Source organism: Chanos chanos, chromosome 10 (genome assembly GCF_902362185.1).
Source record: "Chanos chanos chromosome 10, fChaCha1.1, whole genome shotgun sequence".
In the NCBI taxonomy this organism is placed as follows: Eukaryota; Metazoa; Chordata; class Actinopteri; order Gonorynchiformes; family Chanidae; genus Chanos; species Chanos chanos.
In genome coordinates, this window is record NC_044504.1 from 29,949,267 (window position 1) to 29,966,392 (window position 17,126).

At 40.2% G+C, this 17,126-nt stretch overlaps 2 protein-coding genes across 4 annotated transcripts; both read left to right on the forward strand.

The window, feature by feature from the left end:
* The first annotated feature begins 313 nt into the window (after window positions 1–313).
* Window positions 314–11,613, forward strand: f5 (coagulation factor V). 3 transcript variants are annotated; one of them, XM_030785870.1, is made up of 25 exons: window positions 314–529; window positions 1,163–1,245; window positions 1,428–1,550; window positions 2,125–2,337; window positions 2,540–2,698; window positions 2,856–3,077; window positions 3,231–3,396; window positions 3,494–3,674; window positions 3,959–4,055; window positions 4,271–4,476; window positions 4,581–4,731; window positions 4,975–5,187; window positions 5,528–7,664; window positions 7,876–8,044; window positions 8,159–8,395; window positions 8,484–8,700; window positions 9,039–9,218; window positions 9,324–9,440; window positions 9,536–9,607; window positions 9,725–9,810; window positions 9,896–10,051; window positions 10,130–10,274; window positions 10,417–10,568; window positions 10,684–10,866; window positions 10,976–11,613. In XM_030785870.1, exons 1-25 carry the CDS (start codon window positions 387–389, stop codon window positions 11,117–11,119), a joined length of 5,952 nt encoding a protein of 1,983 aa, XP_030641730.1. In that variant the 5' UTR covers window positions 314–386; the 3' UTR covers window positions 11,120–11,613. The 3 variants fall into 3 exon arrangements, with proteins under 3 accessions (XP_030641730.1, XP_030641729.1, XP_030641731.1); XM_030785869.1 differs by having other exon boundaries at window positions 9,896–10,274; XM_030785871.1 differs by lacking the exons at window positions 314–529; window positions 1,163–1,245; window positions 1,428–1,550 and having other exon boundaries at window positions 2,124–2,222; window positions 9,896–10,274.
* Window positions 11,614–12,053: 440 nt separating this feature from the next.
* Window positions 12,054–16,332, forward strand: gpr161b (G protein-coupled receptor 161b). Its single transcript, XM_030786607.1, has 6 exons — window positions 12,054–12,083; window positions 12,980–13,391; window positions 13,900–14,618; window positions 14,875–14,982; window positions 15,442–15,576; window positions 16,018–16,332. Exons 2-6 carry the CDS (start codon window positions 13,027–13,029, stop codon window positions 16,266–16,268), a joined length of 1,578 nt encoding a protein of 525 aa, XP_030642467.1. The 5' UTR covers window positions 12,054–12,083; window positions 12,980–13,026; the 3' UTR covers window positions 16,269–16,332.
* The last annotated feature ends 794 nt before the right edge of the window (window positions 16,333–17,126 follow it).

The window sequence follows — 17,126 nt, forward strand, 5'->3', positions numbered from 1 at the left end:
CCTGGTTAGTTATAATGGCGAATCTTTCTGATATTTGCTTCATAAGCAGTCCTTAACAGAAGCCCACTCTCGTGGGAAAAAAGAAGTTTGGTTTTGGTTTATTAAAAAAGGAGGATGATATGGAGCAAATCACATGATTTCCCCAAAATGACATGCAGGTTTTAAAGGGGGGGAAAAAAAACAACCTACTGTTATCAGAAAGTGAATGAGTGAGTGAGTGAGTGAGTGAGTGAGAGAGAGAGAGAGAGAGAGAGAGAGAGAGAGAGAGAGAGAGAAGAGGGAGTGAGGGAAAAAAAGAAAGAAAACACAGTGTGGGTTTTAGAAAGAGATCAGAGTTCCCCGTCCTTTAGAACTAACAGTTCTAACCTGGAGCTGCAGACTCAGATATGGGACGACACCCCTGGGCAAGATCCTGCTACACTGTGTTCTGTCTGGCATTCCTAACCCACTGTGTTGCTGCTGTGGAGAGACACTACTATATTGCTGCTGTTAATATTGACTGGGATTACACAAGTCCTGGACAACCAAGGTAAAACTACCTTAAACGTACTAAGGTGGAATGTTTTAATTTCTTTTTGTCTTATATTATCTTTTTTGGTATCTTCTACTGTTGTCACCTGTTACCTGTTACTTGTCTAGACTGCAAAAAAACACAGTTTCCCCCTGGAATCAATTAAGTACTCATCTGTCTATCTATCTGTCTTTTGACTATTCATTTTTGACAATGCAGTAGTTTTTCATTCAGTGAAACTGGTGTCAGCATATACTTGTGTCTTAATTGACTTAATATACTGTAAAGGTCTGTGACTCACTTTGAAGAGCAGAAAAAAAGGAAATAAATATTGTTAACTTTTGTAATCATTCCCAGACCTAAAAAATATTCCATTTCCTGTTCTGTAAAATAATCAAATGGCTGATGGGTCCAGATGAATGACCAGACACTTCCATAAAACTGACACAGGAGTGGGTACACTAGATCATGCAGAAATTGAGATGGTGTTTTTTTTCTCTATGTTAAGTTATCTGAATCACTATCAATTGTTATAAATCTTTTTAATCTGTTTCCAGAAGAAAAGGGGGTCTATGTAGTCCAACACCCTTATTTTAATGTTATTCCAGCCTTCTTATTGCTATCATTGATATTTTTTCCTTTGTTGTCTAGGACTGGTCCCACCTATAAGAAGGTGGTGTACAGGGAGTATGATGCAGAATTTAAACAAGCCAAGACCCATCCGTCATGGTTAGGTATGGGATATCACCCTTCCAAAAACGTGGTCACCAAGATAAATAAAAACGGAACACTCACAGTGCCTCATCATTAGATACAGTGTTTACACGTTACAACGCAGTTCAGAAACATTCACGTCAATTTTTGAATTGGCCTCAGAGACTCAGAACAAAACAAACTTTGAATCATTTCCCCTCAGGACTGCTCGGCCCCACGCTACGAGGGCAAGAAGGTGATGTTATTGTCGTCACGTTCAGGAACATGGCGGATCACCGTTGCAGCATCCACCCACATGGCATTGCTTATGGGAAACAGTCAGAGGGTGTGTATAATGATGTGGTAAAGAATGTGGTAACATACAGTATCTGAACAATAAGCAGAGACAGTGAGATGGGTCTGTGGCTCAGAAAACCAAATTATCGGGGGAAAGAGACATGATGTATTCCCAGGTTACTCATTTAATTGTACAAACAAATTGTGTAACACAGCTGTTTAACTTTGTTAGATATATTAACCAGACACACAGATTAACCTCAGGCAGTTCATAAGTCCAAACAGAAGACTTCCAGAAGGGGGGAACTCAGCATGATCACCCACATAAATAATGAAAAGGCATTTTCGTGGATTTATTTTTTATTAGTTGCACCCTAGGATATTGTTTTCTGCATTTTTCTGAGCTTACTTCAAAAAAAACATTTTTTTGCAAATGTAGCTGTTCCATTCATTTACTGAATACAGTAGCTATTCATCATGAATTTGCTTTGAAAAAAAAAAAAAAGGTATCATCTTGTGCATTTGTCCACCACTAAATATTAAAGTGTCCTTGTGTGTTATTGGATCGACATTATAGATTGTTGTTAAGATTTTTCAGTTATTATGTATGTTGACTATTTCAGGATCTTTTTACAATGACAACACATTCGGGTTTGAGAAAGAAGATGATATCGTTGTTCCTGGAGGGGAGCACACCTACTATTGGGAAGTGACCTCTGAAGTGAGCCCTAAACCAGGAGACCCCTCGTGTCTCACCTACACATACCTTTCCCATCATGACATCGTCAGTGACTACAACACAGGGCTGATTGGCACAATGCTGATATGTAAAAATGGTAAATCCCGTAAATCCACAGAAAGTTTAAAAAGAGGATCAAAGGCTCATCAGACTGTGTGATATACTCACTTCTTAGAGTGCATCTCTATATCAGTCTCAGAGGGAAACTTATGACTGTGTGGAGAAAGGGGAAGAGCTATAAGTGGCATTGTTTCTTGAGGGAAGTTGGTGGACACGATTTGTGTACTTTTTGTCCACAGGCAGCCTGAGTGATGATGGAGAACAGGTCCGCTTCCATCAGGAAATGGTGCTCTTGTTTGGAGTGTTTGATGAGGATAAGAGCTGGTACAGAGGTGGCACTCCATCTCGACAAAATCTGAAGTACACCATCAATGGCTTTACCAACGGCTCAGTTCCTGGTCAGCTGGAAGTTTTTTTTTTGTTTGTTTGTTTTTTTGTTTTCAAAATATGACCATGATCATCACTGTTTTCTGAAATGTTTTTATCTTGACTGTCTCACCTTTTGTTCCTTTTTGAACTCTCTCTCTCTCTCTCTCGGCCCCCCTTTCTCTCCAGACTTGAGCGTGTGTGCCCATAGCACCGTGAGCTGGCACTTTCTGGCCATGAGTTCTCAGCCAGAGCTCTTTTCAGTTCACTTTAATGGGCAGGTTCTTCTGCAGAATGGGCATAGCACCTCAGTGGTGGGCCTTATCAGTGGAACTGCCACCAGTGCTAGCATGACGGCAGTCCATCCAGGTCGCTGGCTGCTATCTTCCTACATCAGCAAACACTTTGAGGGTAAGACCTCAGTGTGCTACATATGATATCTTTAACAATGTGATATGTGTTTTCTGCTCTTCAAAGGTCATCACAGTGTCCTAGATTAAATTAAACAGGTATAATAAAAAAGCCAGATATTATGTTAAAATAAGTTTATTTTCAAAACTTTAGCTGGGATGTACGGTTTCCTAATGATTAACACGTGTAAGGAGTTCAGTGCACCCAAAAGGCGCCTCACCATCCAACAAAAAAGAGAGAGTCGGGAATGGACCTTTTACATTGCTGCCGAGGAGGTCATCTGGGATTACGCTCCAAATATAGCAGATAACATAGACAAGTAATCACAGAACACCACATATTCTTTCTTCAAAAGATTATTTCCTTTGAATAGTTCCATCATTTAAAGTCCCACTGTCTCATTTCATAACTTTTAGAGATTTCAGATCCATGTACCTGAAACAAGGTCCAGACCGGATAGGTAAGAAATATAAAAAGGCAGTGTACACCCAGTACACAGATGAGACTTTTACAGAGAGAGCAGAAAAAAAACAGAGAAAGAAGGAATTGGGCATTCTTGGTCCAGTTATCAGAGCTCAGATAAGAGACAGAATTAAGGTAAGCTGAGTCACTGTGCTTCTTCCCTCAAAAAAGAAAATCTTTCCCATTTTAGAAGATAAAGAAGTGATCAAGTAGCGTATGAACCTCTCACTAAAATGTTATATAATAAACAAATAACAATCGTGAATAAAACAGGTGCTGAATATCTCATTCGTCCAACTTTTCTTTGGTACTTTTAACATTCGTTGACATGAAAAAAAAAATTAAACTGTACTGCGCACTCAAACATTTTACTCCAGGCAGGACAGATGAAGTATTTGATGCTATTTTTGTTCTCACAGATTGTTTTCAAAAACAAAGCAACACGCCCCTACAGTATCTATCCTCATGGACTAACCATAGACAAAGCCGCAGAAGGAGCCAGGTACCCTGATGGAGGTATTAATATCATGATATTCAAAATAAGAAATAAAGTGATAACAGTCTAAAATCAGACAGAATCAAAAGCCCTCTATAGCTGTTTCTATTACCTGTTCTTATTGGTCAAGGAACTTCTTAAAAAAAAAAAAAAGAGTTCTTTTTGGGAAGAAAAATATATTGGCGTGGGATAGCCGATTTCACTAAGAGTCAATGGTTTGTCGTCAATATCACAGGAAATCAGACCCACGCGGTTCAACCAGGAGAAACCTATGAATATATTTGGAATGTGATTGATGAGGATGAGCCAACAGACAGCGACTCGAGATGTGTGACGAGGATGTACCACAGTGCAGTGGACACACATCGTGACATTGCCTCAGGCCTGATTGGCCCATTGCTTATCTGCAAGAGTCAGTCATTGAATAAAAGGAATGTCCAGGTAACCTAGCTACAATCCTACAGAGTTAGCCTAAATTTGATTTTATTTTATCTTTAACATTTTAGTATTGATGTCGTACTAAAAGAAAAATGCCATTTTCACAGCTGAAGTCAGACAAAGAGCAGCATGCTATGTTTGCCATTTTTGATGAAAACAAGAGCTGGTATCTGGATGAAAACATCAACTCATATTGCAGTGATCCAGCAAGAGTACAAAAAGATGACCCAGAGTTTTACAAAGCCAATGTTATGCACAGTGAGTATTTGCTGACTCCCTCTGAAGTTGAATTGAGCTTTCTGTGCTAGTTTTGACTGATATATTTAGCTTTGTTCTCTTTTCAGAATTTCCCATTACATGGTGTATATCTTATTAAATGTGAATTCAACAATGTCTCAGCCATCAACAGTCATCGTATTGCTCAGTGCTTAATGTCTGGGGGCATTGGCTTGTGTCCTTACTCAATGTCTTTGCCTTATATGGTATTATGAATTTCTGCAGCAATCAATGGATATGTATATGAAAGTGGAGAACTCCTAGGATTCTGCAATGGTGAGATTGTGACCTGGCATGTGTCTAATGTTGGAGAACAGGACCGCATCCAGACAGCCACGTTTTATGGTCATATATTTGAGCTGAACAATAGATATGAAGATTTCCTTAGTCTCTTTCCAATGACAGGAGAGACCATAACCATGCCCATGGATAACAAGGGTTAGTTAAGCGCCTGAACGGATTTCATTTCATACTGACAGGATACAACAATCATACAAAATCACTTGATTCTCACATTTGATAAGAATTACCAGTATACCATTAGTTCTATCGTATGAACAAGCATGAACACGTATGTACCATTCTATCGTATGAACAAGCACAGAAGTCAGCTTATGTGTTTGAATGTACATCTATGTTATAAACTCATTGGTATGATATTACAACCAATTTAGCTGACTGAAAAAGAATTGCATATTGGCCATTGTGATCACAATTACCATTGAAGCTATTTCAAACTTTTCATCACTGATATCTCAGATACTGTTCATTCTTTCAGGAATTTGGCTCTTGGCGTCACTGAACTCACATGAGACAACCAAAGGAATGAGGATGAGGTTTAGGGATGTTGATTGCTATCGAGATTACTTCACAGAGGAGGAATACAGTGACACAGATTATGTTCAGGAAAGCTTTTCTGTCTGGACACCACAGCAAGGAAATGTAGAAGAGAAGAAAGCTGTTGAGCCTCCACAGGTCAAAAATGCCAATGGGTTTGATGCATTGACAGATTACTATGCAGATCTGTTGAACCTGAGGAGTTTCAAAAAGAAAGAAGGAGATACTGGGAGTGATATGGAGTTGCTGGACCTGTCAATGCTTGATTTCGATGATTATGATGCTTCACCAGTTAACAAGACTGATCAGAACAGCAGCTTTATTCTCTCTGATGAATTGATATCAAATGAAACACAGCTAGAACAAACTAACTCTTCTCAGACTCTGAGTGACATCTTAATGGCTGAAATGTTCACTGCTGATGGTAATTTTACAACTGTCCCACAAAATGAAAGCGCTGTAAGGACATTGCTCAACAACACAATGAAACTAGCTCCTGTAACACGCAATAACTCTCTGATGAATGACACCGAAAATGTCTCTGCTCTCACCAATGCTTCATTTGAACAGTTAGTAATCAAGAACAACTTCACTTCAGGGACTGACCATGAGACAGTACAAATGATGACATCCTCCCCATCAAATGAAACCTCTAAAGGTTATGGAGACAGGAGTACAGACATTGGCACTGCTTATGTTGGAGATTTTGAAGATATACCAAACAATACCTTCCCCTATAGCGTGTCCCATCATGTGCCTCCCTTTAACGATTCCAACCTGAATACAGAGCTCCATGAAAGTGAAATATTTGTGCTGCTAGAGGATGGTAACCCAGCAGAGACCGGCAGCGATGACAGACAGTTGACAGGGTACATTATTGGTCCCACTACATCTGTCCCCAGTGACAACAGATCATCAGTGATTGGGAACATAACTGGGGACAGTTCAACTGAAGAGGTTGAAGTGGATCATTTTGATGAATTGTTTAAAAATATCGACACTGAAAGTACCAACAACACACTCAGTGAATTATGGGAAATGAGTAACTGCACTCAGCATGGAAAGAAAAACACAAACTTTACCTCAGACTTCATCTCCAACTCAAGCTTATCCCTTGGAAATGAGGGCTTAAAAAACGCATCATTTAATGAAACATCCATCGAATCATCATCATCATCTTCAGCAGATTCATCTGATGAAATTATCAGTTCACCATATTTAGAGCGCTGTAATTCCTCTGAGGAGCTTAGCTCAGAAAGGACAATGGACAATGCATCAGCATTTTTATCTACAGTGAACTTTTCAAATGCCTCATTGGGTAATGAGACTGATTTAGCTTTCAACGAAAGTAAAAAGCTCCTCAGTAACAGTGTGGAGCTGGAAGACAGTTCTGAAGAAGACGTTTCACTTCATTCAGAAAGTCATGAGGAGGTGGCCATATATTTAAAGGACAACAAGACTGGTGTTATTCTTACCACCCCCATTAAACTACAGGGAGAGCACTGGAGATATGAGGGAAAACATGAGCTAGTCCCCATGGAGATCCCAGATCACATTACCAAGTACACCGAAGACAATTCAGTTACGAATCCCAGCGATGAAAAAAAGGTAGAGGAGAAGAAAAAGAAGATAGTGTACAAAAGGGTGAGACCACACAAAGGGCATGCTTTGAAGACAAAAAAAAGGAAAGAGTATAAAGCTCAGCCAAGGAGTGCCATATCTCCTCGTAGTTTCAAGCCACCGACATTTGGCCCCAGAGGAACAAGGCCAGTCTCTAGCGAGGAAGATCTGATGAGTAAACCCATAGTCATAGGACTGCCCAGGAGTGATTTCAATGACTATGAACTGTATGTCCAAAGTGAAGGTGATGACATCGATCATGTAGGTGGCGAAAATGAAGCTGGAGAGGAGTATGAGTACGTGGAGTATAAGGACCCCTACAGCACACAAAGTGATATGCAAGACATTGAGATCGATGAAGCAGTCAAATACACCTTTAAAAAGGCTGGCAGTAATGTGAGGACCTATTTCATCAGTGCAGAAGAAGTAGAATGGGATTATTTAGGATATGGACGAAGGTACTGCCTTACAAATCTAACAAAGTTCTTTGTACAAATGAATTAACACCCATGCATTTAGTCAAATACAGTTTACAGTGTTCTCTCTGAAGTAAATGCCTATATCTTAGTATACTGATATGCAGTCATTTCTCCTGAAGGAAATTCTGACTGTGAAGTTAATATTTTCTGCAGTCTCATCTCTAAGCCTCAATTGTTTCTCTTACAACAGGAGGATGGAGAAATGCTCAACAAAAGTGGGGCTGACTAAATTCACTAAAGTAGTGTTTCGGGGATATCTGGACAGTTCTTTTAGAATTCCAGACATACGAGGGGAGGTGGACGAGCATCTGGGAATCCTTGGTCCAGTTATTAAAGCCGAAGTTGGAGAGACCATAATGGTATTGTAAACTTTTGACTTTGTTGTATGAAACACGCTTATACGTTGTACAATGGGAAGCTGATTATTTCTCTCTTACAGTTTTTTTTCTTTTTTCTTTTTTTTTTTTGTTTAGATTTTATTCAGGAACCTTGCGCGCCGGCCATACTCCCTCCATGCAAAAGGTGTGACTTACCCAAAGCAAATGGAGGGTTTGAATTATAATGACGAATCTCCATATTGGTACAAACTGGACGATAAAGTTCAGCCTAACAGTTCAAATACATACATTTGGACAGTAACTCAGAAAGCTGGGCCACAAGATGATGAGTCAGACTGCAGAACATGGGCATACTACTCTGGAGTGAACCCTGTATGTTTATTCATTGCCTAGATCCTTTTTACTGCAAAAAAAATTGACTGGGGTTTAAATACTATTTCATGTTTTGTTGTTTATGCAGGAAAAAGATATCAATTCTGGATTGATTGGACCTCTGCTGGTCTGCAGGAAAGGGACTCTGAGTAAAAAGGCTATGGACTCGAGCAGGTTCATGCTGCTCTTCATGACCTTTGATGAGAACATGAGCTGGTACTATGAAGAAAACAGAAAGAAATTTGAGAGGACAAATAAACTTGCAGTCACGCGTCCTGATTTCAATGAGAACATCAGATTCCATGGTATTGAACAAAGTCCTTGACATGTGGATTGGTTTCTTTCATTATCCATGAAATGGATGAGTGATAACTAATTAGTTAAGGATCAAGTCGATTATCAGAATCCTCTTAGTGTTAAAGGGGATGTAGGTTTTATTCTCTTGATTACTTTCACCCCCTATATGGTGTTCCTCCAACATTAATTTACAGCATACTGCAGAGAACTTTGCTCCAGATTTATACCTATGCATGTACAGAATTACATTAACAGGAAGCTACATAGTTGTTTGTAGTTGCAGCTGATGGCCACTCAAAGCCTAAGAAGGGATTTTCATTTGGTTCTGCTCTGTTTGTCTTTCAAGCTATCAATGGAATCATCTGCAATCTAAAAGGCCTGAGAATGTACACCAATCAGTTGGTCAAGTGGCATCTTATCAATCTGGGATCTTCAAGAGATTTTCACAGCATTCACTTTCATGGCCAGACCTTCCTAAATAAGCAAAAAGGAGACCATCGTCAAGGCGTCTACCCGCTTCTACCAGGTTTATAGTTGGGGGTTTGTTGTGGTATTTTTTTGTTATTTGCATGACCATCATGTTAACAGAAGCAGTTAATCAAATTGAAATTGAGTGTTTCTTGGGACTTAGGTGGTTTTGCAACACTGGAAATGTTGCCTTCAAAACCAGGCCTCTGGTTGCTGGAGTCTGAGATTGGACTTTGCCAGGAGAATGGGATGCAGACGTTATTTCTAGTGATAGACAATGGTAATGTACATTTATATAGCCATTTGAAATTTCGTACGCCAACTGATTGTATTTGCAGATAGCATTCTTAATATTCTTGTTCTGTTGTTTCTCAGAATGTAGCCACCCACTAGGACTCATCTCTGGAAGCATACTGGACACTCAGATCACAGCATCTGACTACAGAGGTACTATATACTAAACTTGCTTGTACCAAAACTGTCTGATGACTACACGTGCATGTTTTCTAACACAGACTTATAAAGAGCACAAAGTAAAACATCTCACCCTTTTGTGTATTACAGGTTACTGGCTACCACATTTGGCAAGATTGCACAACTCAGGCAAATACAATGCTTGGAGTACAATGAATCAAGAGGAATGGATCAAGGTATGGTATCATACTGGTGGTCAAAGGATTATCTCCACCCTTAGACTAAATGTGTACAGTTAAATATTTAATTCTGCTCCTGCAGGTGGATTTTCAGAGGCCTGTGGTGATTAGTAAGGTAGCCACACAAGGTGCTAAACAGCTCTTCACATCTCACTATGTGGTCAATTTTACCATATCCTACAGTAATGATGGCAAAAGGTGGATATACTACAAAGGAGATAGTGATACTATCAGAAAGGCAAGTAGCTATGGTTATCAGTATTATAATAATAGTAGGTGTGCAATGGAGATATTAATTTGTTTCTTAATCCAAAAGACTTTTGAGGGTAACAGAGATGCCCATGAGGTGAAGGAGAATACATTCTTCCCCCCTATAATTGGTCGATATGTGCGGCTTCACCCTTCACAATCCCACAACTACCCAACTGTTCGCATGGAGTTCTATGGTTGTGAGCTGGATGGTATGTAACATTTGAATTTCATACGGTAGACCCAAATTGGCAATGCAATTTTTAATATATCAGTTGATGTTGCAGGCACCTATCACTATGTTGGATTGCCTTACGTATATTAATATGGTGGCATGTCACTCTGTGTCTGCAGGTTGCTCGGTGCCACTGGGAATGGGGAATGGGCTTATAAAGGACCATCAGATTACTGCCAGCTCCGTCGCCTACAGCTGGTACTCGGGCAGCTGGCATTCCTGGTTAGCCCGTCTGGATAAACAAGGGGCCATCAATGCTTGGCAAGCCAAGGTATCCAACAAATAACAAATAACAACAAATACACCATATGTGCAATCATGCCAGTTTTATTATCAGACCCTTTTGTGAACCCCAGTTTTCATCTTGTTCTGTCTGGAATTCACAGGATCGAGATATGCAACAGTGGCTACAGGTTGAACTGAACGTTGCGAAGAAAATCACAGGCATTATTACTCAAGGAGCCAAGTCTTTGGGCACAGAGATGTTTGTGACTGAATACATTCTGGAATACAGCGATGATGGTAGAAAGTGGACAAAGTATTCTGATGATCCAGATAAGGAACTAAAGGTAAACATCAGCATATAAATAATTCTCTTGGATGCTAGTTTACATCATGTTGCCATTACATGCTTTTCATCATTCAGATCACTGAATTTCTTCCTTGTCCTTTTCACAGATATTCCAAGGGAATTCAGATAACAATGGACATAAGAGAAATTATATTTATCCTCCCATATTCTCCAGATTCATAAGGATTATCCCGAAAAGATGGCAAAATTCAATCACAATGAGAGTTGAGCTGCTTGGATGTGATTCATGACTCTTTGACTAGTTTTTACCTCATACCTGTGGAGACACAAGACAGGAGTCACAATACACATACTGTACAAATATATACAAAACATGAGACAAGTTTTCACATTATTGAGCTTTGTTTTTCAATTATGCCAGTTTAATGATATATTATGTGTGTCTGTATGTAAGTAATTGAGAAATAATATATATAACTGTGTCAATAAAAAGAATATCTGTATAGATATATATATATATATATATATATTTTTTTTTTTTTTTTTTTGCTCTGATGCCTAGCTGCAAAGATTGCAATAGCCCTAACCAAGAAACAGAGCTACAGAGCGACTGCGCCATCAAGTGGCTTTGCTATGAACATCTTACACATAAGGTCCTCCCCTTCAAATATTTTATTGGCTTAAATAAACATGTGATACAGGTATACAGTAATGCGGGAAGCTTTGGTCTACTACGGTCCATTGAGTTGAAAACACTTAATTGTGCATAAATAAAGATTTTTTTAGAAATGTGTGCTCAATATAAAATGCAAGTTTCTGAAAATGATGAAAAAGTTGTTAGCAAATGTTAGAGGAAACATGAGCAGTTTTCATAAATGAAGCCCGGTTTTACACAAAATATACCTTTTGATAGCTATGTCAGCCGCACCGGGTTGTGATTGCATCAGAGTGCCGACAGCGAAAGTCTTCAAAACAGACCACTCACAGAATTTCGATACGATGGGGGATACGACTTCAAGGGAAAAAGAAGGGTGTTCTGGAGATAAGCGATGTGGACGCCATTGTGACCAAGGACTTCCCCTCTTACTTTTTGGCCAGCGACCACAGTAAAAGACTTTCGCGACAAAAGGGAAATGAAGAGGGTTCCCAATTCCCAAGGCTGTCTACAATAATCCCCTGCAGTGTTGCAAGTTTGTGCGAGGAATTATTTTGTGGATAGTCAACACACATGACATTCCAAATATGTTACTTCAGGTAAGTGTTAACTAAGAACTGACTGAAGGAAAGTTTTTTGGGGGGCATCAGACAAAGGAGAAAGTTTCGCTGTGAACACGCTCAGCCAGTTTTACTTTTTATTGCTTTTTGCTGAGATTCGATTGCACCGCATTTTCTCGGTGAAAGCATTGCTCTACGAAATGCATTTAAGTATGGTTCGGTTAAAAATAGCATCATAATTTTAAAAATCTCAATCATTCGATCGTAATTATTTAGTTTCTTGTAGTTAGCCTTGAGACCAGATAGCCTGTCTTTCAGCTAATGAAAACTTTGTTTAGGTTGAAAATTTAAAATGTGGCTACTCATATATAATCAACATATGACACCAGTATGACGGAAGAACCTCAAGTGATATTTATGTCACCTTAAAATAGCTTCAAACCTTTCCAATATCGGTAACCTCAGAGAACTCTTCGGTCATTCAAAGCATAATTTCACGTTCAGTTTTTGAATTTGAGTGCCTTGGAATGGAAATGTGCTAAACATAATGTGTATTTCTGGACTGAGATTAATTACTTTTATGAATTTCTCTGGATTAATAGGCAAAAAAGTTAAATATGTCCCTTGTTAAATAATCTTTTACACTGAAAAATTTTCTAATACAGAGATCAGCTTTAGATATCAGCCACACAGTATTAAAGAACTTTACTGATCAGTGCAGTACAGTTCAGTTCTGTGACAAATACCACATTGTATAAATTGGAGTAATCCCCTTAGGTTTAGTAATGGAACACATTACATCATCAGGTCTTTCTGGGCTGTAGTTCACACCTCACAGTGAATGCACATGCCCTTTATTTTCAGTATTCCACTCTCTGTGTCTATCAAACAGTGCAGGTTTGATATGTGCTTGATCTGTACTTGATTTCTTTCAGGTGAACACTCTGTCTCGACAGCCCTGGATGTCCAACAGGCATCTATAATGAACAGTAACGGGAATGAGACAGAGCCAGGGGTGAGCGGTGTGGGCGACCTGGATGATAGTGGTACAGTAGCACTAGAGTCTGCCTGTATTGTCCTCATAGCCTTGCTCATCTGCTTGGGAAACCTGCTCATTGTGGTGACACTCTACAAGAAGCCCTACCTGATGACTCCCAGCAACAAGTTTGTCTTCAGTTTGACATTGTCTAATCTGCTGCTGTCAGTGTTGGTCCTGCCCTTTGTGGCCGCTAGCTCCATGCAGCGAGACTGGATATTTGGCGTGGTGTGGTGTAACTTCACTGCCTTGCTTCATCTTTTAGTCAGTTCTGCCAGTATGCTCACACTGGGGGCCATTGCCATAGACAGGTGAGTGTTGGGTACACATAATCTGAGCCTAAGTTATTTAAATATAAACATAGCCTACATAAGTCAGTAGGGATAAATACAGAATAAAATTTCCTAATGGGAGTTGTCTCATGAATGAAACACACACAGCTTGTCTGCTAGCAGTTCCCATCAATGCAAACTTTGTGATTTGTTAAGCATGCACTGACTGGCTCATTCCCGTGACATGTGAGTAAGTCTCGTGTACGTTTAGTGGTTCCGCTTCTTTGTTTATGACTAAGATGCACAGAAAGAATTGAACCTATTCAGTTGATTTTCAGTCCTCCAACTCAAACTGTGGATAGTTGTGAAATACAGAGAGTAGACTTTCTATCTGGATGTTAGCTATATTTTATTTTTAAAAGTTAGAAAACACTGAAGGAAAGCCTTCTTCTCGTCTCATTTTAGTACCATTTGTCTCTTGAGAGAGACTTACCATTTTAAAGCAACTGTTAAATGCCGATAACCTTTTCTGTTTAACCATCCATAGGTACTATGCTGTGTTGTATCCTATGATCTATCCCATGAAGATCACAGGCAATCGCTCCGTGGTGGCCATTGTTTATGTGTGGATCCACTCTCTGGTGGGCTGCCTGCCGCCACTCTTTGGATGGTCCACGTTCGAATTCGATCGATTCAAGTGGACTTGTACGGCGGCGTGGCATCGAGAAATTAGTTATACCACGTTTTGGATCACGTGGTGCTGCCTGTTGCCATTGTCTGCCATGCTGGTGTGCTACGGGGTCATCTTCCGCGTTGCTCGACTCAAAGCCCGTAAGGTCTACTGTGGTTCTGTGGTGGTGACTCATGAGGAGTCAAGCTCGCAGAAGAACGGTCGCAAGAACTCCAACACCTCCACCTCCTCCAACAGTAGCCGCAAGAGCCTGATCTACTCAGGCAGCCAGTGCAAAGCCTTCGTCACCATCCTCGTCGTTCTCGGCACGTTCTTGGTCACGTGGGGACCTTACGTGGCGGTGATTACCTCTGAAGCTGTGTGGGGTAAAGACAGTTTCTCTCCACGACTGGAGACTCTCGTATCCTGGCTTTCATTCACCAGCTCTGTCTGTCACCCAGTCATCTACGGACTGTGGAACAAAACGGTACGCAAGGAGCTCCTGGGCATGTGTTTCGGTGACCGTTACTACAGGGAGTCATTTGTCACGCGGCACAGGACGTCCCGTCTTTTTAGCATCTCCAATCGAATCACAGGTGGGTGTCGGTGTGTCTGAAAGGGTATGACAGAATTCATAAACTTGAATGGAGGCGCATATTTAATTCCCAGCGCTTGAAAATACATATACTTTTTCTTCATGCCTGTTTTGCCACATTCCATTTGTCTGTATTTTGCAGGCTTTCTATTTTTGATGTATTTTTCATATTGCGTTGTTTACTGAAACCCCATACGTCTTACAGATGGGTTCTTTGATGTTGTGATCTTACTGTGTTTCACACATTTGGCTTGCAGATCTTGGGATGTCTCCTCACCTGACAGCTTTATTGGTCGGGGGAGGGCAACTCCTGGGACTTGGTAGCAGCACTGGAGACACAGGATTCAGCTTTACTCAGGATTCTGGTACATATTCAGACAGGACACCTATTCAGAGACTCCTGTCTTTTTAAGCAGATAGCGACCACTGTCTAGCGCTAGTCTAAAGAGCTTTTATTTCATGCTGGCAGTTCAGTTGTGAGGGCTTCCTACATCAAAACAGACACAAGAAATCCTGTTGCTTTTTTTTTTAAATCACAAATCTTAACCTACTTAAGTTTGCATGCACAATCAGGATTTGAGCACCCACACTTAAAGACTGTGTCATCTGTCAGCTGATAGCTCTTGACTCATGATTTGAGCAGTTTGGACTGTTGCAATGAAGGAGTGTAATGCATTGCATACATCGTGTTTTTCGTTCTTATATAAGACAAGCGGTGTTGCCCAGGCTTGTACCCACAGTAAGCTGGTCATTAAAGCCTATGAGAAGTGTTCTGACTAAAGCTGGGTGTCTGAGTACCACCCTCTCTGTGCTGTTTTTCTCAGCCACTGACATCATGATGTTGGAGAGCCACTCTTCAGACAACACCCACACAACCCTCTATGGAGGAAACAAAAGGAGGAGAAGCTCTGTCACATTTGAGGACCAGTTGGACCACTGCTCCAGAGTAACTGAAGCTGGTGAGTTAATGTATATAAATGACATCAAGAGAAGAAGAAGAAAAAAACAACCCTCAACATTTGTCTAGTTTGTCTGACATCATCTGGTTTGTATGACATCATTTACATAGGGACTAGATTATACAGCTTCCAGCAAAACCAGAACACACTGTCAGATGGGTGGTACTCCCAATGGCAGAGTGAAGTCATTGGCTGAGTCTGATCGATGTGTTAGACTGTTGTATTTGAGTGAAGTTTTTGTACTTCTCAGATATCTGTCCCAGTGCATTTTTTTAAAAAGCCACTCGCTCCATCTACAGCCTTTTTGACAGGTTTTCCTTTCAAAAGAAATTTCAATTTCAATGAAAAAAAATGTCTTATAATTTCAAGTAAATTGGAATTTCATCTTGTAATTCTATGATTTGAAAAGCAGTGTTGTCTCACGTTTCTCTCCATAACCAGCTGACTCATCCACGCACCATATCCGGGCAGACATCCATACGCCTCTGGATAGCTTTGCATCATGCCTGGCCAAGGCCATAGAAACCGACGCTAAGCTGCAACTCTTTGGGGAACGGACCACAATACCACCAGCTCTGTCTACAGTCAACACACAGAGAGCCCCACGCTCTCTGAACGGACAGAGACTCAGAATGGAGAGCATAGATGAAGGAATAGTCAGAGATGATGAGGAGGAAGAGGAGACAGAGTAATGATTTGCATAGCATCTGTTTGTTTGAAAAGTTCTTTCATTACATCCTAAGTAGGACCACATTGCTGTGCAAAAGGCCTATACTGTATGTAGCAGGGCTAAGTGTAATGTAATTGATATGTAATTGGTATACTGTGCAGTCACATGAAATGCACAGATTGAATTATACAACTTACTCACGGTGTTTTGTGTGATCAGTCTTATTCCAAAGCCTTGGAATGGCGCCTTTTCCTTTGGGAGGAGAAACTGGAATAGGGTGGAATTAGTGATACTTATATTTCACATCTACAAAGAAAGGTAATGATGAGACTCTGCAAAGTTGGAGAACCAGGAAAATCTTTCAAATATGTATTGGTACTGATGTTCACTTATATCCTGAGCCTTGGATTAAGAGAAGAAAAGGAGTTTATTAAGCCTTTAACAGAATGCGTATAGAGAGACACGGTTATAAACAGAATGTTCTCTGCTTTTAATAGATGATTCACTTTTTGTTCATTAACACAGTGCTTCTGTTTGGCAGCAGAATGGTCTTTGACCTATGTATTGTGCCACTATGATGTCGTGTAGGCTGAATGTGATAGCTTTGTGCCACCATGACATCATGAAGGCTGAATGTGATAGCCTTGTGCCACTATGACATCATTAAGGCTGTGCTAGACTTGTGCCACTATGACGTTGTGTAGGCTGAATGTGTTAGCTTTATCGTGGAGACAACAGCAGAAGTTTGCACCGCAAGTTATTGCAAGTGAAAATATGCAGAATGGATGTGCATTGAACAGCACACCTGCGTTTGAATAGGGTGTCATGCAAATACATTTTGCTGATTATTCCTACTTTTACGATTATTAAGTGTATGCCT

What these genes read in the sequence shown, in the direction of transcription:
- gpr161b (XM_030786607.1), top strand. Translation starts at nt 13,027, where the DNA reads ATGAACAGTAACGGGAATGAGACAGAGCCAGGGGTGAGCGGTGTGGGC. An exon ending in GGGGCCATTGCCATAGACAG is followed by an intron (nt 13,392 to 13,899) that starts GTGAGTGTTGGG and finishes AACCATCCATAG; the next exon opens with GTACTATGCTGTGTTGTATC. An exon ending in CATCTCCAATCGAATCACAG is followed by an intron (nt 14,619 to 14,874) that starts GTGGGTGTCGGT and finishes TTTGGCTTGCAG; the next exon opens with ATCTTGGGATGTCTCCTCAC.
- f5 (XM_030785869.1), top strand. Translation starts at nt 387, where the DNA reads ATGGGACGACACCCCTGGGCAAGATCCTGCTACACTGTGTTCTGTCTG. An exon ending in ACAAGTCCTGGACAACCAAG is followed by an intron (nt 530 to 1,162) that starts GTAAAACTACCT and finishes TTTGTTGTCTAG; the next exon opens with GACTGGTCCCACCTATAAGA. An exon ending in TGAATAAAAGGAATGTCCAG is followed by an intron (nt 4,477 to 4,580) that starts GTAACCTAGCTA and finishes CCATTTTCACAG; the next exon opens with CTGAAGTCAGACAAAGAGCA.